General features: G+C 37.1%; 1 protein-coding gene across 3 annotated transcripts in view; it reads left to right on the top strand.

The window, feature by feature from the left end:
• Positions 1 to 22,658, top strand: part of LOC111142308 (integrin subunit beta 6) — a 73,433-nt gene that overhangs the window by 10,041 nt on the left and 40,734 nt on the right. For all 3 annotated transcript variants that reach the window (XM_022495359.1, XM_022495366.1, XM_022495365.1), the window contains 3 exons: positions 7,411 to 7,576; positions 8,820 to 8,981; positions 11,846 to 11,941. In XM_022495359.1, coding sequence (XP_022351067.1) covers positions 7,411 to 7,576; positions 8,820 to 8,981; positions 11,846 to 11,941 — 424 coding nt within the window. The remainder of the gene's footprint in view (positions 1 to 7,410; positions 7,577 to 8,819; positions 8,982 to 11,845; positions 11,942 to 22,658) is intronic.

The raw sequence follows: 22,658 nt of genomic DNA, 5'->3' as shown, positions 1-22,658 counted from the left end.
ATGGGGTCCCAAACAAGGGTCATACAATTGATCTCTTGGAAGGTCAATATTTTCCCATTTTTTAAAAGGTATTGCTTTTATTCTTATTGACAAAACCACCATTAGTGGGGCGCCTGGGTGGCTCAGTTGGTTAAGCAGCTCCCTTTGGCTCAGGTCATGATTCCTGGGTCCTGGGATCGATCCTGACATCAGGCTCGCTGCTCAGCAAGGAGCCTGCTTCTCCCTCTCCCTCTGTCTGCTGCTCCCTCTACTCTCTCCCTACTCTCTCCCTCTCTGTCAAATAAATAAATAAAATCTTAAAAAGAAAAAAAAATGACCATTAGTTAAAATTATAAATAACAAGTTCTTTCCCACATTATATTTTTCCTTGCCCATCACATCCTTAATTCTTCCACTTTCTCTGTCCAGATACTACCTCTCAGACATATACACACCAAGAACTTAAATACCAAACATAAAAGTCAATCTTCGATCAATCCAAACCTTATAATTATGGAATAAAATGTTCTTTAGTAGGAAGGCAATGAAAGGTAGGAGGAAAGAGTGTGGAGTTTTTCAGACCTAGGTTTAAATCATAACCTTAGACAAACAACTTACACTCTATGAGTTTGGTCTCTTCTCTTGTAAATGGAGATAATAATATTCACCTCCTAGGATAATTGTGAAAATTGAGCAAGTTTAGAACATAACAAACAAGTGTTAATTTTCTTTCTCTCATCAACTCTTGGTATCTCTAGTTATTTTAAGCTGGAGTCCTCAAACTTTTAGATGTCAGGACTTTCTTACACTTCTAAAAATTAAGACCCCAAAGAGCTTCAGTTTATGTGGGTTATATTTATCAATATTCAGCATATTAGAAAATAAAACAGAAAATTTTAAAATAATTATTTATTGAGTCATTAATAATTACAATAAGAAACACACACAGCACATTACTATAAAACTGCTACTATAAAGCTGCATCTTTGTTAAAAATAAATCTATTTTTCAAAACAAAACAAAAATTGGGCACCTGGGTGGCTCAGTGGGTTAAGCCTCTGCCTTCGGCTCAGGTCATGATCTCAGGGTCCTGGGATCGAGTCCCACATCAGGCTCTCTGCTTAGCAGAGAGCCTGCTTCCCCCTCTCTCTCTGCCTGCCTCTCTGCCTACTTGTGATTTCTCTCTGTGTGTGTCAAATAAATAAATAAAATCTGTAAAAAAAAAGAACACAAAAAATTAACAAGAGGAGTAGCACTGTTTTACGTTTTTACAAATCTCTTAAAATATCTGGTCTAATAAAAAAATGACTGGATTCTCATATCTACTTTGGCATTTAATTTGTTGCAATATTTGTTTTGGTTGAACTCCATGAAAAAAGTCAAACCTCACATAGATACACAGCTGGAAAACAGAAAAGCGTTTGATTTCTTTTTACAATGTCTATGGACATTCTTCTCTGAGACTATGTTCAACCTAGATAAGAGGTAAAAGCTAGTTTCAAGGGGTATCTGAAACAATGTCAAGGAACTTTTAATAAAGCCATTGGTCGGTCTTGCACATTTTTTTTAAAAAGATTGTATTTATTTTTTTATTTGAGAGATCTTGCAAGTAGGGGGAAGGGGCAGAAGGAGAGGGAGAAGCAGAGAAATCCAAGTATACTGTGCTGAACAAGAAGCCTGGCGCAGGACTAGATCCCATGACCCATGAGATCAGACATGAGCTGAAACCAAGAGTCGGAAACTTAACTGACTGAGTCACACAGATGCCCCGTCTTGCACTTCTAATGGCTCTTTTACTTATGTATGGATTTTGTAATATGCTTCAGCCATTTGGAAAATATTGTTTCAGTGAATTGTATAGATCTTCTAAGTTTCATGACACAGTATAAAAAAAGTCACATTTGTTAATATCACCATAAATCTCATCAGATTAAATCTTGAAGTACTGACAAGCTATTGATCTCATGGGTAGCAGATTAAAGTTTTCCAAATTTTAATTTTCTAGTTACCTCAAATTTTATCATTGGCAACAAATACTGACAGTTGTTTTCCTTGAACTGACAGGCTTTCCTCATATTTAAGAACATGCCTGCTAAATACCCAGGTTGGAATAATAGTTTGGCTGTCATGTTTGACATGTAAAACCTGTCCAGGTAAAACCGTTCTATTAAAAAAAGGGCCAGTTCAGCTCAAACAACTGCAAAATTTTTTCCCCATTATAAACTTCCTACTTTGGTGCTGCAGAAATGTTATATGCGTATTTCCCATGTAGTTACACAGAAATATTTATTTATTTATTTATTTGTTTATTTATTTATTTATTTTTAAGTAAGCTCCATGGCCATGGTGGGGTTCAAACTCATGACCCAGAGATCAAGTCACATGTTCTACCAACTGAGCCTGCCAGGTGTCCCAGAAATATATATATATATATATATATATATATATATATATATATATATAAATGTATTCAAGGGTGTAGACTTATAAAATTAATAACTTTTACTGTTTTACCAAGGATAATCAAATGCAACTAGCAATTTTGTTATGATGATAAACACTTGCCAGGAAAAATCCCACACGCCACTAGCCGCTTGCCAGCCACTGCTTTGATCCATGTGAAAGGCAACAGTCGCTTTACTCATCATTGCCTTTGCAGCATCAGTGCAAATGTCAACACAGTGAAAAAGACAAATAACATCTTTTATTATTATTAAAAAATAATTTGACATGAAGGTCTCTCTGAAAATGTTTCAGTGACCTTTGTGGGTCTGTGCACCACACGTTTAAAACCTCTGTTTTAACCTAATCTCTAAAGCTTTTTGGAGTGGCTTGCTTTCTTTATCTTCCTTGGATGTAGAGTCACTAAAAATTTTATTTCACCACGTAGGAACGCTGAAGTGGCTTACGTTTTTAAAGAAATTTCCTTAGGCTGTTATCTAAGACGCAGTAACAAGAATCTATTTTTCCATTGTCATGTTTGTAGATAGGTTGTAATGTACATTTAAAAATATTTAATAGCACAAAGGTCAGACTTTCTTCCTCTATCAAACCCTGTGAGAGATTTCTTTCTTAACATCATTCCTCATGTGCTATGTTTTGTTTGTTTTTTAATATGACACCGACAGTGAGGGAATCATTGTAGTTTTGCAAAAGAGGAAGCAGAGCCATGAAATGCTTAGATTTCTTATATGTACACACACATAAATATATATGAGTGTACAGAATAGTTTCTTATTGCAAAGGTAATACAAGGCCATGTGAGAATGCAGACAAAAAGAGGAAGAGGTAAATTATTTTTAATCCCACTCAAAAAGATGGTGTTGTAATCTTAGTTTATGTGTATTTATTTAAAATTCTAACAAAAATAGTCTTTTTTATATTGTGTTTTCTAATTATTCTGCATTTTAATGTAAATCTATTGTTACCTAGGTACTCAAAATCAAATTATTTTGTAATGAGTACCTACTTCCTTCAATTGCTATGCTAAGAAAGTATCAGCCAAACATGAGTCTCTGTTAGAGGAAGGACTCTGATCAAAACAGGGGAGTCTCCACTCAAAATTTCCTGGCGTCACCCAAGTCTGACATTCTGCTTTGCTTTAGCTGCATGGGTCTCCCAGCCCACGAGTCTGTTTTCTGAATTAAACTAACATTTCCTTCCACTTTCTAAAAAGCACAGAGTTCTAGTAGGTTCTATCTAGTGATTCTAAACCACAGAGGTCAATTTTTTACAAAAAGATAGGAATGCTAATTCTTTGGTTTCAGAAGATGCTCAAATGCCATTTTGGTCCAGTGTGAACAAGCTGACCCAAATAAAAGATTAAGCTAAAAATTTCCAAGAACAGTTAGATTATAGGGACAGTGGCTCACCTCACATAGTTCCATACATTTTATCTCATGTAACCTTCACAAGAACTTTGTGAAGTAGGTAGTATTATCAGTCTCATTTTACAGATGAGGATACTGAGGCCCAGCAGTGGTAAGTGACTTGCCCAAGAATAAAAAACTATTCAGTCCTTTTATTCTAAATTGAATGAATTTTCTTCCAGCACACAACTACTCTAAATGCTAGCAGAGCAATTAGAACAAACACTAAATCATTGCCATTTAATAGGTAACAATTGGGGGGAAAAAATAAACAACAATTGGAAAAGGAAATTAAACCTCTTTCTCATAAATAATTCTTTAAAATATATCTCACATTTTAAGGTTGAAAAACATTTGACTGCATAAAAAGTTTTAAGGTATATATCCCCAAACAGCATAAACAAAATTAAAAGATAAACCACAAGACAAAATGTTGATATTTTTAAGAGAAAAGTTTCTTAAAATTAAGTTAGAAAATAAAAACCAAGAAAATGAACAAAAGATGTAAGTTGGCAATTGGCAAAAGAAGAAATACAAACTGAAAATAAATATGAACAAATGAGTGGTCTTAGTAGCAATAAAATGGAAATTAAAGATTAAATTAAGATGCCATTTTTAACCAATCAACTGGTATATTTTTGTTTTGACTTGTTTATTTTTTTTTTATGATATAACTGATACAATCTTTTTGGAAAGGAGTTTGCTAATATGGATCGAAATGTAACTTAGCACTTTCCCTTGAAAGAATCAATTCTAAGCAGAGATACGGTCTGCAAAGGTGTATGCAGAAGGATCACTGTGTTATTTAATTGCAGAAAGATTTATTAAATAAATTTTTAGTAATACATTATCAAACTGTGATACATCTCATAACTGTTAAAATTTATGTTTTTATTTTATTCTTTATACTCTTATATTAACTCAAATTTTCCTCGGTTAACATGTATTATTTCTTTAATCAGGAAAAAAACCATATGATTCTAGAGGTAGCATTGATCAAATCTATGTTCTGTCCTCAAGTCTGTGCTAGACTCTGTGTAAAATTAATTCATGTAAAAAGTGACAGTAATGTTTAGTAAGCAAGTACCTGAAAAGCACATTGTGCTGTTTGCTTTGCATATTTTATCTCAGTCAGGGCTTACAATGATCCTAATAAGTTGATACTATCTGTGGTCAGCATTTCAGAGCTTCAATGAAAGCTAATGCAAGATATTAAAAATAAGAGAATGAGATTGCCTTCTGAGAATTAAAGTTAAAAATAATGAGTCAGAACGGAAATACAAGAAGTTCCCTAGAAGCTGTAGGCTGGCTCAGGGGCCCACCAGGTGAGGTGTCTTGGCAGAGCTGAAAGATTGAACAGGCCTGTAGGCAACTCATAGGAGGTTAGGGGAATGCCGAGAAAGAGCAGTCCTGGAGGCAAGTATGGGCCATAACCATCCAAGAGCCTTAGCCCAGGCTTTTGCAGAGTTTCCAGTCCTGTGAGCTAGTAGGGCGTCCCAAATTTTTGTTAGCTGAGAAAGCTGACTGCTGGTGAGGGAGAGCCAGATATGATCAAGAACATCCATTCTGGAAATGGTTTTCTTGGGACAACTTAGGCTGCTGAGTTCTTCCAACTCTCCTGTTCTGAAGCCTGAGGATATTTGGATTATGACCTACTTTCCATGAAAGTCTACCGACGGGAAGAAAATAACTATATTTGCAGACACCAGCATTTTGGTCCCAGGAGAGCTCCATTTCTCAGTGTAAACAAATCCATAGTCATTTCCTGATTTGTGTAGTTGATTCTCATCACTCATGGGAGTATTGCTCTACAAACTTTCCGAACACTGACTTAGCCAATGCTAAAACTGCTGCTCTGAGGAGAAACACAAGATTAGGCTCATGTGAGCCTCTGGCTATTTTTTTTTCCAATTGATCAATATATATCTTTATTTTCTGTGTCTTTCTTTTTAAGGACAACTTAACACGTATTGTTGATTCACTAGCATTGTGCTCACAGCCAACAACACTGTATAAGTCATTGCCAGCACAAAGCTTATTTAACAGATATATTTTCTCTATAAGGCCCATAACAGACTTCTTGCACTTGGGAACACTAGACAACAGCACCACACTTGAGGGCCATTCTAAACAGCAAAATCACCAACAAAAAGCCCAAAAATGAAAAAAAAAAAAAAAAAGAAAGAAAGAAAAAGAAAAAATGCACCAAATATACCATGAAAGGACACTTATTTATTTATAGTTTGAGAGCTGAAGCAGAACACAGAGCCTTGTTTTACCTCAGTGAACCAGGTGACTCAAATTTTTTGCCGGTCTGTGTGTGTACATGAGTGAATCAGAACATACGGAAGGTATTGATTTGGGAGTTAAAATAAATATTAGTGAGTATTGTGAAGAATGAAGACTGTATACTTCAGGCAGATGAACTTGGTGAACAGAAGCCTCAGTGTGAAAGATGCTCCAGCTTTCCTGTGCTCACAAGACAGGCTCCTGAACGTAGAAAGCTGTTCTTGTAAGAGTCAACCTGCTCTCCCCAGCTGGCATAGTGGAACCACACTGAGGGTCAGTCTTTTCATCTCTGTACTCTATATACATGTTTCTCAAACATTAGAATGCATCAGGAAGATTTTAATGCATTACGGAACCCATCCCTCACATGTGTCACTCAGTAAGTCTGGAAGAGTAATCCCAGATTTTGCATTTATAACAAGTTACCATGTGATGTTTGTGTGGCTGGTCCAGAGACTGTACTTTGAGAACCTCTGCTCTATACTACTATCTCCATTGTATAAATGAACACCCGAAGCTCAGAGGGTTGAGTAACTTGTCCAAGGTCTCATCCATAACTACTAACCGGCTTTCAGAATAAGATGTGGCTGAATTCATGATCAGCTTTTTCTGTTCAACTGCAATATCTTTGGGGCAGATCTCATCCTAACATGGTGTTTCTCCCATGTGTCAACTGTTTTAAGTGGTAGTTTTATTCCTAGCCAGGCCCACAACAGTCTGTTCAGTCATTGTTGAGTTGAGCTCCAGAACCAAGAGACCTGCTATGATTTAGGGGCCCCTGGCAGGCAGAGTTGGGAGTACAGGAAGGAGCAGAGTAGAAAGAAGATGGGTATCTTTCTCAATCTTGCTACAAGGTGACTCATACTTGATAACAGCTTAAGCTATCAGAATACAAAGGAATTGTTTTCATCACAGAAACTTAATGGTAGATTTTGGTTGAGAAGCACTAGAAGGTAGTGATCACACACACATACACACACACACACACACACACACACAGGAGTGGAGAGTCTGACCTGATTATCTGTTATCTGAGCTTGAGCCAAAATAAACACACAGTAAGCGCTAAGTGGTAGCTAATACGGTCAATTTGGAAGGGGTAAGTGGGAGATGCTGAAACAAGCTTAACTGGGAGCCTCACAGCCAAGTTCCAGAGTCAGCACTTGAGCAAAATCCATCTTCACTTAAGATGAAGTTGCTCGGCTACTAGGTCCATTACTTGTGTGCTATATCCATATTTCATCAAGAACATTTTTACATCTTACTTTTGCAGTAGTATTCCGTACTTCTGCTTACCTACATTTGGATTCAAGCACATTTTGCCATTGACGAATGATGCTGAAAGATTCAATGAAATTGTGAAGAATCAGAAAATTTCTGCTAATATTGACACACCAGAAGGTGGATTTGATGCAATTATGCAAGCTGCTGTGTGTAAGGTACGCTGAGGGCTAACACAAATTGCATCTCTTATCAGCAAGTCTATTTTGAAAAGTTTAGATAACTATCTTTCCTTTAATTGCCATATTTCTACATTTCTTAAAACACAAAATTTCCAAAAATTTGTAATTCAGTCATGTTGAAACAGATACTTTTTTATGTCTGACGTTCAAATGATCTAATAAAATTATAGTAGTGTTGGGAAAAATTGTTTAAAACAGTAGTCATGTATGATTAATTTTCAGAGATCAAGATTAGATTAGTTTTTGAATTAACCATGGTAAAAATAAAAATCAGAGGTAGAAATTAATGAAAAAAGTAAAAATGCCTTGTATTGGTATAAACTTCTACATAAATTTAAGATTATGATTAATAAGATTAGATATCTATTGTTTTGAACCAACAAAATAGATATCAGAAGCTATGTTGTCCCTACAACAATGCAGGAGCACCACTCCTCCTTGACAATCAGGTATCCAAGGGAATGATTCCCCTTCTTCAGATGATAGCTCTTCCTGGAAAATACAAGGAAACAGACAGGGCTGAAAGTCCTGGAAGGTGGGTGGCTGGCAAGGTATTAGGGAAGGAAGGAAAAAAATAAGGTGGGATGGCCCTGCCAGGGTGAGCTTTCCTCCCACTAGTTCTTGGACTAATATCAATTAAAGGGGAGAGCTCTACTAAGAAACAGACAACAGACCATCTTAGAAAGCCATATTCTGGAGGTCATACTTTGATAGGCAATTTTACCTTTGTATTACATTTATAATTTTTGGATGGTATCAGTAGAAAGAGAAAAATGTGCCTAATTTTGGGTGACATTTTAATAAAACAGGCATCCTTTAAGTCCATTATGTATTTCATTCTTACCAGTTTTCTTCAGCTTGGATTTGGGATAATCTATGACCTCCCTCATTCCCTCTCCTCATTTTTCAGGTACATTGAAATCTGGACAGTAAAAATAATTAACTATGTACAAGTCAAGATCAACTGGATAGTGATTATAGTGGAACTATTTTTTCTGAAGCATAAATCATCTGAAAGTGTTATCCAAGAAAAAGCAACTGTCATAGAATTTCGTGTTTTTAATACATTAATAATTACCAATTTACAATAGATAAAAAAGATCAAGATAGATTAGCAATATAGTTTTCATTGTCTGAATGTACCCAATCATAATTGATCTGTTCTCAAGAAATGCCTGCCTCTATCCCATATGACCCAAATGTTTCTTTCTCACTGTAGGAAAAGATCGGCTGGCGGAATGACTCCCTCCATCTCCTGGTCTTTGTGAGTGATGCCGATTCTCATTTTGGAATGGACAGCAAACTGGCAGGCATCGTCATTCCTAATGATGGGCTCTGTCACTTGGACAACAAGAATGAATATTCCATGTCAACTGTCTTGGTGTGTAACCTGCACTCTACATGGTTTCCAGGGTTGCATGTAGGCAAATGAAACAACACTCACCACAACACACATCAGAATAACCCACATTTGGTGAAAACAGTGCACATTTTCTGCTTTGAGATGAACAAATTCCCCTATGAGCTTCCTACGAGAACACACGTGAGGAGTGGTATGTGAGAAGTCTGGGTCTACTATGGCTTGAATGACCCCAGAACCTCCTTCATTTTTCAAAGAGCCCAAGGTCAGTAAAAAGCAGTGCAGTCAGCTCATTCTGTTCTCAAAGACAGCTCCAGAAAGGGGGGCTGAGGCCAAAACAACAATCACCTAGGAGTTTCTGTGAATGATGGGTCCCAGAGTTGTGCCCCCTAATAATATCATACTTTTAGGCACCATGGTGCTTCATGGGGAACAGCCGTCAAGTACTGCTTGGCTGGTGTTTATTCACATTTGGTTTATTTTTGTCATTTAAAATTTAAAATATTTTTAAAATGCTGGTAACATTAAAAGAAAAAAAAAAAAAGCTCTTGACTTGTGCAAAACTTTCAGAGCTCTTTGACATACATGATCACATTTGATGCTCCCCAGAACCCTGGGTATCTAATAGTCCTTGTAGGGACTGTGAGGCTTCCACACAACGTGCATGTGTTGTTCCCTCTGTCTGGAATGCCCTTCCCTCTGAGGCTGCTGAGAGACTCTTAATTATCCTTTAAAACCCAACTCAATGATGACCACTCCCAGAGAGCCCTCTTTGACCTTTGCTGAGCCCCAAAGTGATCAACCCTCCCCTTGCTCTAGTACATAGATGTCTTCTTACCCATCATTATATGGAAATGTGTTTGCTTATGTTTGTCTGTCTTTCTCTACTATGCATTCCTCGGGACCAGGACTGGTGTATAATCTCTATTTCCTGCCAGCACAGTACCTGGAACACAGTGGGTTTTGACTGTGTATGAAATAAAATTAAACTGTGAAGCAGCAACCTGGGAAGGTCATATTATCCCCATTTAATACTTGGGAAAATATGACACAGAGAATTCAATTCTTAAAATGACAGTGCTATAGAAATGTATGTGAGAGAGAGACAGAGACAGAGAAGAGAACCCAGAATACTAATATCAGATTGGAAAAACTATTCTCTAAAAAAAGAATTCAGTGATATATATATATATATATATATATATATATATATATATATATATATGAATATATGAATGACATGGATCTCTTTTGTTATTTATTTTATTATTTTATTATTTATTTATTTATTTTATTACTTTTTTATTACTTTTTCTTGCAATTATTCAAATGCCCCATTAATAGACATCTTGGAAAAAGCAGGATCATAGAAGCAAAGATGACTTGTTGCTTAGTATGATCTCTCATCTAATAAATGTTCAATTCATTGTTTCTCAATAAGTTGCTACAAATGCACAGAAGTCTTGGGTTATCTTCATGCTTGCCTACAGCACTGGACTCGGTTCCAGGGGCCACTAAACTATAGGACATGGTCCCTGGTCTTGAGGAGCACACACATAATATAACTATGTGAATTAAGCCAATTGATCTAGGTCAAATAGAAAATGACACTTGTCCACTTATGAAGGGCTTCATGGTATGATCCTTGCTACATCCCCACAGCAGCTAAAAGTGCAAGAACCTGGAGATAGGAGGGGACAGTGTAGGGGGAAGTCAGGCTTAAAGGTAAAGAATTCTTGGTGTTTGGGTAGTTTAAAAAGCATCTGAACATGTCAGACTCTGGAAGATTTGTATTATCTGGATTCTACTATTGTTTACCAATAAAAATCCAAATAAGATGGCAAGCATGTATTATACAGCCAGATACGCAGTTGGGTCATTTACCTGAGTATTTTAGACAAAATTGCACTTTTCCCTCAATTTGAATCTTGGGTCTAACAAAGATATTAGACAGAATTACTCCTAGAGTGCAGAGTGTTAGTGTCCAGGAAGGATTACTTCCTCCACTTTGGCTGACTTCATGATCAACATATTCTTAGTTTCATTGTTTTTAGGCTTCTTTTTCATTTGAGCTTTCTCTTTGTACATTATCCACATATGGAGTCATACAACAGCCAAAGGTGCTGCACGGTTTTTAACTTTGGCAAGTAGAGGCCATGTTCAAAGTTGATTAATCTATGCCTACTTTATTTTTGAAAGAACTTGTATCACTTGGGAATGAATGTGTCAGTGAAAAAAAAAAAAATACACTGTGTTTTCAGTTGTCCTGAAAAAATATGGCGGGATCCCATAAAACTGATTAGTGACATCAAAACATCAGTAAGACCAAACCCAAAACTGGTGCAGGAATGTCTCAAATCAAATGGACACAGGAATTATAGTGTATCATCCTTCAGCAAGCTGTCCTTTCCTCAGCTCTCAGCCCGCCTCATCCAATTCCAGTAGGAGTTTCTGAGCTACCTGAGTCCCCTCGGTCACATCTATCATCATCTATCCACTCCTCCCCGGACTGTAACATTCTCTACACCTTGAGCCAGCTGCCAAGCGGCACTCAGAAGAATTGTGTCTCTACCCTTGAAAATATGACACACTATAAGTCTTTAAATAAATTCCAAGTGCCCTCCTTAGAAGCAACAGACTATAACATACCACATTGCCAGGCACTGACTCTTAGGAATTAATTGGATTTACAAGATTCAGGCAACAATTATTAAACCAATTAAGTGACTATGTTAATTGTGTATTTTTAAAATTATTATTATTTTTTTTACTTGGAACCAAACCAAAATGCCAAACTCAGTATGATATCTTTGAAAGAAGCATTCCTTTCTTTATTTTACATACTTGAGTTAAGATGATACTTAAAATCTTTATGTCAATTTTAGGAATATCCAACAATTGGACAACTCATTGATAAACTGGTGCAAAATAATGTGCTATTAATCTTTGCTGTGACCCAAGAACAAGTTCATTTATATGAGGTAAGCAAACACTATTTGGGGAATTCCTCTGGGGAGATTACTCAACGTGAAACTTTAACATGAACTCTGAGTGTTTAATGCATGGAACACCATTAGAAAATCGTGAACACTGACAAATATACTGGACACTTGGTAAAGTGGATTCAGTTACTGTTGGCAATTTAAATTACAAACCCAGGGGTACGATGGAGAGTGGGGGACAGATATGGTAGGCCAAGAAAGAAAGAATTCGAGAACGACATGCTAAGTTGTAAAGCACCAATGAATGGAGAGCACCTACCTAACAAAAATCAGTCTGTCTTCCCTTGAACTGTTCCATCTGACCAGGAGAGGGTTAGCAGAGAATGGGAGCAGAATTGACTTCAAACTTTCAGACAGCTATAGGTCAGATGCATATATGTAGAGACACAATTTCAACCATTGAGAAGAAAGAAGTTGAAAGAAAAAACTTGTTAAATTGGGCCAAAATATATTTTCTCCTTCCTAGTAGCTGGATTTGCAGTTCGAGTTTGGAAACACCAGATGCAGAAAGGGAACTGTTTCCTTAGATGAGCTAATGTTCATAAACCACTGCCTAAACTGTAAAATGCATATGCAAACACAAAAGATTTCTGTGGTTTCATGCCAGCCCATGAAAACAGTATGTCAGAATACCATGAATCAAAGTAGTAGCAAATGATTTATTGCTAAAGGATGGTTTCACAGAGAAGTAAGGAATCTCCAGCCTGGCCCCAAGAAAATGTAGAGAAAATAAGTGTACATTAAATTGTCTACATCTTCCTTCTATGCAGAAGCTTCAAATACTCCTAAGTTCAGAGTCTGATCTCCCCTTCCTTTGAAAGGACCTCTTAACTCTCTTGGTGACTTCACAGGGCTCAGGAAACTCTGAGATTATTTCACAGAAGGATTTGATTAAATGCCACTCACTGCTGAGGACAGTATAGCCCATGAGCTTGCAATGGGTTTTGTAGAAAGGATCCAGGAGGAGATCCTATCTTGCATTTTTAATGAGAGGAGGGTATTGTACTCCAGGTGAGATTGCCTTCTGCTGAAAACTAAAAAAGTCCTTGGCAATCAAGCTGCATACTCAAGGCCTTTGTTCTACTCAGAGACCATGTGGGTTCACCTGATCTGGGCATTTTTTTTTTAAAGCTCTTTAGTATGTGATACTTGTTTCCAGTGGTTTTAAGTAGTAGAGCTGCAGTAAAGATTGTTAAAAAAAATACCCCAAATACAATAGGGAGCCTATTCTGCCTTTGATCCTTAAGGCTATAGTGAAAGGACCCCAGGGGTCACAGCACCTCCTCCTCAGCCGGTTCCTGTTTAGAAAGGACAAGAGGGTTGCGCAGAACTTTTCTTAAAAGGGGAGTCTGGGAAATACGATTGATGATCATGAACATAGTCATCCATAACTCACTTCGGTAATAGTCTTTAAGACTCACAACTCATTTACACGCCTCCTCAAAACTGCTATTAAAAAGACAGAAGAAGATGAAAAATAACCACGTGGCAAAACAGAATCTGTCGGATTTAAGTTTGTTACACTGATGGTTCCCCTGTTGCAAAGGAAATGATCATTTCCAAGGAAAACACCAGATTAGAGCCTGCCTCTAATGTAACAGCAGGACATTTATTTTGCCTGCCTACTAATCTCATTATGAGGCGAATTTATGTTCTGTCATGATCTGTGGTCTTTACCATCCAGGCTCCACTAAATTCAAAAGGACATTGTCAGGGAGCCACGCAGCAGACCAGGGCAGCAGCCCACTCTATGACTCTGATGCTTTCTTTCATCATTTTATCTCTATTTTGATAGACTCATCATTTCATCTGCATTAGTGGGGGCAGATGCGGCCGCCTGGTCTAAAAATAATAACAGCGACATTGCACTTCCCTGAAGGCTTCACACGGCATGAAAATGCTGATCTCTTGTTTTATTGATAATGAAAACTGAAAATAAACCAATAATGGCTTGTGTTGCATTTCCATTTAAATCTCTTAGAAGGAGCCCTATATGAGCAGGAGCCCCATGCAACCTGATGTTTGGATAGCTGGCGATAGAAGGAACATATCTACTAAAGAATCAGTGAAAAATAAAATCAGCAGTAGTATAATAAAGCAGCTAAGTTGTTGGGTCTATGGAAATTCCAGAAGGCAATTTGCTTGGCCCGGCTCTGTGTTGAGCACAGTTATGTGCATACAGTCCAGGCAGGGGATGGCTCTGATTCAATGGTGGCCCCTCTTGCAGCAAATACGATTTATGTCGCCCACTCATAGAATGCAGGAAAAATCACTGGTTTTGGTTTTGGGTTGATTTTTTTGTTTTTGTTCTTTGAGAGGGGGGTAACTTTGCTAAAGATGCTCTGGACTGTCCAGATATGTAGTGTTGCTGTTCTTTGTGGTAACAAAGAAGAACGAACAATGGAAAGCATAAAGTAAGCAGTTTTGCCATCAGTTCACTATGACTGCAACGTGCACCCCAGACTCCAGCAAACAGATGATTTTGAACAAACTTATTATTATGAATAGATGCCTGTTTGTCCAATTACAGGGTCCAAAAGATAATGATAGATAATAGACCGAGCAGTAGGTAGTATATTACATTCTAGTGCTAAACACCATTTTGAATCAGGATTCAATTACCCAAGCTTAAAAAAAATAATTTATCTTCTCTGCTGCTTTCAAATGTGTACTGTTAATTTACATTAAGATAGTATCAGGCTGCTAAAGCCCAATTGTCTAATTTGACTAGTCTTTTCTTCCTAGTGAGATATTGAGATAAAAAGCAATTAAATTAGCTTTCTTAACTACGTTGTCAAATCATATTATTAATCACCTGGGATTTGTTGCAAGACTTTGAAAAATTCTAATCTTTCAAAATGTCTACATCTGGCTGGAAAAGATGAGTTTTGTGAAGTTAATAATGATAATTATTATATAACCTAGTATTTACAACATAATGTTGAAACTTTAGAAAGTAAACAAGACATTGGTAATGAACACCTCCAGTTTTGACGCTAACATCTATGACTGCTAATTGATGTCCCTATGGTTATTAGGACAGAGTGATGTATCTAAATCACAGAGACAGGGGACCCATGCTGGTTTTAATACCACCAAAGGGTCCTTTCCTCTGGAGGTGAAACACCCTCAATGATTGCCTGTTTGAGGAGAATGGTGGGTTTTGCTCATCTTTCTGTTTAGGCTATTTCTTGGTGTCAGTAGATTTTCATCTTTTGTCAAATTGGGTCAAAGTTTCTAAATAGTAACTTGGAGTTTTATGTGACAAATACCTGTCAAAGTTGAGGGACCCCATGTACAAGAGCAGGGAGAAGGGTGCCTGACCATTGCTACAATCTTCTGCAGTCCTGGCCATCCCCTCCCCAACCCCTTCCACCTTGGACTCAGATGGCACCAGAGGACAGAAACTCTCTGCCATCACCCTTGGGACCAACCTGTTGGATAAGCTTAAGAGCCTTCTTGCTCGGTTCGTAAAAGGAAAAACCCTGAACAAGTAACCCCATTTGACGATCACTGTTATCTAAGAACAAGCATAAAGAGTAGCCACAACATGCTATGAGCCTGATGTTTTTGTGTGGTTTTTGAATATTATCTATCACATACAAGTTTCATTTTTTTTAGGAATCAAAAACTAACTTTTTTTTTCACCTCTTCTTTCCTTTTTTGCTCATCTTTTGAGCTTTTCACTGAAGCAAGAGAGTTGAAAGGAGAAAGAGAATTAGAGAGGGAGATAAAACAAAAATCGGACCCTTTAAAACAAAAATCGGACCCTTTTGCTGTCTGTTAGCCTGTTCTATTATTGTTTTGTTTTATAATGTTCACTACCAGAAAAGATCAAAACAGTTTTGCTCTGATGAAAACCCCCTTTTCTCTGGCTTCAATTTTGACAAAATAAAAGGACTGGACCAGATGACCTCCAGCTTTAGTAGTCAGAGACTCTAAACCTGGTGGAGGTAAATCACCATGAATTCCAATGATCTACACACCAAGTTCAGGTAGCCAAAATATAGCTAATTTCAGGGCATGGACAAAAACGTTCATTCTATCACCCCCATCCTGTAACGAAGTATTCCAAATTTATGCTCTTAGTTGATATAAAATCATCTAAGAATAAAAAGAGAACTTCTGGATTATGAGAAATCCCCACAGAGTTAACAAATTACTCTTAAGTCAAGTGTAATGGAAAAGGATTTTGACTTCTCTTTAATTGATGGTATCTGGGAATAAAAACTGAGGAGAGCTAGCCTACGCTTTCCTCATTAATGAAAACAGCTTGTAGAGAGGGAGGATTTGGAAATAAAACTCATGTCCTCATATTATCAGGGCAAAGTTGTTAGAAGCATTTTCCACACTAATTAATAAATCACAACCGTGAAAAGTCACCACTAGTTATCCTGAGTTTACACATAGTACTTCTAAAGAACTCAAAGGCTCATAAATCAGAAAATAAACACACAGGGTAAAAAAAATTTAAAGATACAGATTTAAAGTAAGGTTTTAACGAGATGTCCTATTAGGCCGAACCTTAGACAAATACAAAATGGAATTTTTTTAAGTTTTATTGATTTAAGTAATCTCTATACACAATGTGGGGCTCAAACTCCTGACCTTAAGATCAAGAGTCGCATGTTCTTCCCACTGAGCCAGACAGGTACCCCCTAGAATGGAACTTCAACACAAAGCCTAATTGTTTCAAAAATGTACACACCACCCAGAATGTCTAGCATATCTTTAGAACCAATATGTTATTGATAGCAGCCATTTATTCATTCATCGAATATTTCATGAGAACCTCCCTTGGACCAGGCCACGCTTTCTAACTACAGAGGAGGATAAGACAGAGTGACTGCCTTAAGAAGTCTCACAGAGCATTAACAGAAATGTAGACCAATAATTTGCCTAAATAACAGGATGAGGGCATTTTAGAGGTTGTGTTCTGGACAGACATCCCAAGGCAGAGTTTTGCTGTGGGGTCAGAGTTTTCATATCTGTCAATGTTTTTACTTTTTTCTACTCACCGTCTTTGTTAGGAGGGGCAGCAAATTAATTGCCTATTGTAAAACTAGCTTTGATGCTAACAGTATGATAGCATTGGACTAAGCCCTTCACTTTATAACAATGGAAACTGAGAGCCAAAGATGTCATGCAGCTATGACTATGAGAATAATAGGGATGGGATGGTCTGCTGAGGGTTTATTAGGTGGTAGCTTAGGGTTAAGTATTTTAACTCATTTTATCATTTAATCTGCATGTTATGGACGCAAAATAAACCCAAATAAAATAAAAAATAAAAATTAAACCAAATAAAATAAATTAAAATGAAATAAGTAATAAAAGAACTCAAAATAAAACAAGTCGCCTGTGAGAGCCAGGATTTGAACCAAGGCACGTTGAGTCTATAGTCTTCAATCACTGAGTTAAGTTGCACTGGAACCTTGGCTGCTGTCCTGAAAGAGCCCTAACTACTAGACAACCAGAGAAGCAGCCTTGTCAACAAAGTAACCAACTATGAAAGTCAATGAGCAGTAAAAGCACAAAGCCTAAGGGTAGAGCAGAGTAGTGTCACAGATGAAGAGAGGAGTACATAGAATTCTTAAAAATGGCAGAGTCCTTAAAAACCAGTGCACACTTCATCTCGGTCCTTGACTGTTTCTGTTAATTTAGATGAATACAGCAATTTTACAATTTGTGGACTTGAAAAAAAAGAGACATTGGGATTCTGACTTAACGGGCTATTTAAGTTGAGTGGTAAGAACAGGTGACACAGCTAGGACACATCATGCCATTGGCCAACATATCCTCAACAGCTACTCTCTGTAGTAATCACCATCTGCAGTTCCAGCCAAAGGAGGAAAAGGGGGCACATGGTTCAACAAAGACTATAGATTCTGTTATGATGTTACAGTTCAAACACACAGAAAGATAGATTCATATAACGACACCCACATGCCTACTACCCAACTGTCTCAAATCTTAACATTTTGCCACCATATTTGCTTCAGATTTTTTAAGGAAATAAGACATTCCAGATATGGTTGCCTCCTGGGTACCTGTACAACGCTAGCCCTACCCTCCTCTTTCTTCCATAGAATTAATCAATTCTCTGAACTTAGTGTTTATCATGCCCATGTTTATTTTTTGTACCATAAAAAATCTATAGATCCATAAATAATTACATAATTTTGGCTTACAAGTTTAATTTCATGCTGTACCTATTATTTCTGCAATTTGCTTTTCAGCTCAATGTTATGTTTTTGGGGGTGGTTATAATAGTAAAATACACATAGCATAAAATTTACCATTTTAACCACGTTAACATATGCAGTGCTGTGACATTAAGTACATTCACATTGTGGTGCTTGATGTTATGTTTTTGAGGCTTATCCACAGAGATACGTGTACCTCTGGTGTACTCTGTTCCAATGCCATGCACAGTGTATTGAGTGTGTGCACTGCAGTATGCTCATTCTGCAACTGACAACATCAGATTGTTTCCAGTTGTGCAGCATTACAAAGGTTGTGGCCATGCACATCCTCACACATGTGTTCTCCATTGACGATCCATGTCTAGAACTCAAGTCCTTGGCTCACAGGAAATGGCATCTGCAAGTCTCCTAAGTGTGCCCAAACTGCTTCCAAAGTGTCTGTATCAATTAATCTACCAACTCTGTGGGAGTGTGGTCAAAACCAGGAAACAAAAAACACCACACACTTTAAGTTACTTTTCTTCCAATGACAAAATTAATCCATGTTAGTTGCCAAAAAAAGAACAGGGGGAAGGTGGATACAGAAAAACACAAAGAAAATAAAGATCACTCATAAACTCATCACTTAGACACAGCTAACCATTCTTGACATTTTAAAATAACTCTTCTCCTTTTATGCATGTATTTACATAGTTTAACATAATTGGCATCATACTATACATATTAAGTATATTCAGATTTTTTGAATGAATTTATACATTTATAGTCTTATAAAAGCATGAAAATTAAATTGTATTTAGTTGTATGTCAAACAATCACTTTTACTGACAAGAATCACATTAGATGAAATCAAGGGCATTCTACAGTATTCCAAATTTGTGGTTGCTGTACTTACAGGGTGTCTGCTTTAAAATAAAAGCAAACTTGCTCCCAGGCACCTGGGTAGCTTAGTCAGCTTAGTCGGTTAAGCCTCCAGCCTCTGACTCTTAGTTTTGACTCAGGTCATGATCTCGTGGTCATGGGATGGATCCCTGCATTGGGCTCCAGCACTCAGCACTGAGTCTGCTTCACATTCTTTCTCCCACTCCCTCTCCCTCCCCTTCTGTCCCTCTCTCTCTGTGTGCCTGCCTGTGCTCCCTCTCTCAAATAAATAAATAAATAAAATCTTAAAAAGCAAAAACAAACAAACAAAAAAACACCTTGTTCCCTTCCCACCAGCAGCCCCAGAACATCCACAATTACTATATTTTTATATTAACTACCAGGTTGCTTTTTCACATATTTGAATGATACTTAGTTATTTTTTATATATTCATGTAATAACCTTAATAGGACTAGCAAATTATTTCTAGTATTCTTTTTCTAATCCCCAAAAGTGCCCTTTTGATGAGGACTCCAACATCTGTGAAACAAACTGTTTCTTCAAAGGCACCCCTCTCTACCACAAAGTGCTCAAAGCTCTGTTAAGGGTTCCACTCTATGCTTTCTCGGAGCCTCACAGAATTCTTATTTAACTCAGTTACCCATTTATACCCTGAAGCCTACCTACAGCAACACTTGGCCACTCTGTCCATGCCTGCAAGGTTGGCCCAAATTACAGTGATGCTTAAAGGAAGCTCACCTTGGCTTGGATCATCAGACAGGAGTTTAACTACAACCAAGCATTCTTCACATGGTGTAGCCTTTTACAGATTACATAGAGCATCAGGGTGCAAGGACAAGTTAAACTTACAGGCCCTGGGTATAGAAAAATTTGGGAGTATTGTGCATTTTAATTTTATGCCTAATGACCTAAAAGAGCCAAAAATATGCTACAAGAGGTAACTACTAATTACAATATAGTTCAATATTTTCTTGCCCTTGTGGTATTGAATCTTCAAAAAGTAGACAGAAAATTCTCAAAGGAGAACATTTTGTTGAGCTTGAACATTTTGGGCACATTTTATTCACTTATTCAGAAGTCCACATACTTTTTCTATAAGGTTGCCAGATTTAGCACATAAAAATACAGGATATTCTATTTGAATTTCAAATAAACAAAAATCATTTTTCTTAGTATTATTATGTTCCATGACATATTTGAGACCCACACTAAAAACTTTGTAAATATTACTAAAAAATGGAAAAGAATAGTGTGTGACAAAGGAAAAAATAAAAGAGGAGAGTGTAAGACTTTCTTCTATAGGCTTTTCAGGGAAGACCCCTTTTACGAGGTGATTATAAGCAACCTAAAGGTTAAGGAGTTTTCAAGAGGAGAAGGCATGTGCAAAGGCCCAAGGCAGCAAAGGACTCAGTGCTCAATGTGTTTGAGAAACTGAAAAAAGGCTAGTCGGCCTGATGTAAGCTAGGATAGAAGAAGATGCAGTGGAAAAGGTAGGCTACAGCTAGATACCTCAGTCTTAAAGGCCTAGAGAAGTAAGCATGGTGTTATTCCATGGGCATCATGCATTCCAAAACATCACTTTTTTTTCTTGATTAGAAAGTAGATATCACAGGTACCTGACCAACTAAGGACCCCTTATGAATTATGGGTGTATAAGGTTTTTTATTTTATTTTATTTTATTTTATTTTATTTTATTTATTTATAGAGAGATTGAGAGCACGAGCAAGGGGAGGGGCAGAGGGGGAGGGAGAAAGGGTCTGAAGCAGAATCCTCACCAAGCACGGAGCCCAACGCAGGGCTCAATCCCATGACTCCAAGATAGTGACCTGAGTCAAAACCAAGGCTTAATTGACAGAGCTACCCAGGCACCCGTGGGTACATAGGTTTAAAAACATAGCAAATTTATTTTCCAGATTGTCACAACCCTTCCTGGAAGCATCCATTTGGCAACAAGAAGGGTGTGGACGGACTATTCTATAATGGATATTCTTAAACTTTGGTGCTCATTAAAATCACCTAGGAAGCTTTCTAAAAAATCCAGTACCCAGGCCAAACCCTGATCTGATTAATTCAGTATCTCTAAGGCTAAGACCCAGGCGTCATTGTTGCTTTTTTTCTTTTCTTTTCTTTTCTTTTGGTTTTGATTTTGGTTTTAAGTTCCTCAGGTGTCTCGAATCACTCAGGGAGTTTATTGAAACACCAGCTCTGATTCAGGTATAGGATGGGGTCTGAGGTTTTGCATTTCAACTTTTTTTAAAAAGTTGAGGTATAATGGACATATTTCATTAGTTTTAGTTGTACAACGAATGATTCAGTATTTGTATACACTCAAAATGATCACCATGATAAATTTAATTAACATCCATCACCATACATATTTCCAAAAATGTTTTCTTGTGCTGAGAACTTTCAAGATTTACTGTCTTAGCACCTTTCAAATATGTAATACAGTATTGTTAACCGTAGTTGTCATGCTACACATTATATCCCCATGATTTATTTATTTTAAAACTGGAAGTTTTACTTTTTGACTCCCCTTAACCATTTCATCCCCCCACCATCCCCTCTTTCCTCTGGAAACTATCAATATGTTCTCTGTATCTGTGAGCTTGGCATTTTTGTTAGTTGTTTTATTTTGATTTAATTGAATCATATGGTATTTGTCTTTCTCTGCCAAACTTATTTTACTTAGATTTTACTTAGCATAACGCCTTCAAGGTCTAGCAATATTGCTGCAAATGCAAGATCTCTTTCTTTTTATGGCCAAGTAATATTCCACTGTGTGTGTGTGTATGTGTGTGTGTATGTACCACTCTTCTCTATCCATTCAGCTATGGGTGGGCACTTAAGTTGTTTCCATATCTTGGTTATTATAAATAATCCTGTAGTAAACATGAAGGCGCATATATCTTTTTTGAATTAGTGTTTTCATTATCTTTGAATAAACACCCAGAAGTAGAATTGCTGGATTATATGGTAGAAATAAACCCACACATATATACTCAATTAATCTACCACAAAGGAGGCAAAAATATACAATGTCTCTTCAAGTTCTCTTCAAGAAAGGATGTTGGGAAAACTGGACGGCCACCTGCAAAATAATGAAACCAGGCTACTGTCTTCCACTACACACAAAAATTAACTCAAAATGGAATCAAGACTTAAATGTAAGACCTAAAGCTATAAAACTCCTAGAAGAAAACATAGGTGGTAAGCTCCTTGATGTTGGTCTTGGCAGTGATTTTTTGGATCCAACTCTAAAAGCAAAGGCAACAAACAAAAACAAAACTAAACAAGTGGAACTACAACAAACTAAAAAGCTTCTGCACAAAAAAGGAAATGATCAACAAAATGAAAAGGCAACCTACTGAAAGAGAGAAAATATTTGCAAATCATATATCCAGTAAGGGGTTAATGTCTAAAATATATAAAGAATTCACACAAGTCAATAACAAAACAAAAACAAAACCCCAAAACCCTAAACGATCCAATTTTTAAAAAAATATTTTATTTGTTTGACAGAGATCACAAGTAGGCAGAGGCAGGCAGAGAGAGAAGGGGAAGCAGGCTCCCCACTGAGCAGAGAGCCTGATGTGGGGCTCCATC

This window comes from Enhydra lutris, unplaced genomic scaffold (genome assembly GCF_002288905.1).
Source record: "Enhydra lutris kenyoni isolate GAN:26980312 unplaced genomic scaffold, ASM228890v2 scaffoldscaffold1, whole genome shotgun sequence".
Classification (NCBI taxonomy): domain Eukaryota; kingdom Metazoa; phylum Chordata; class Mammalia; order Carnivora; family Mustelidae; genus Enhydra; species Enhydra lutris.
This window is presented reverse-complemented; position numbering and strand designations above follow the sequence as displayed.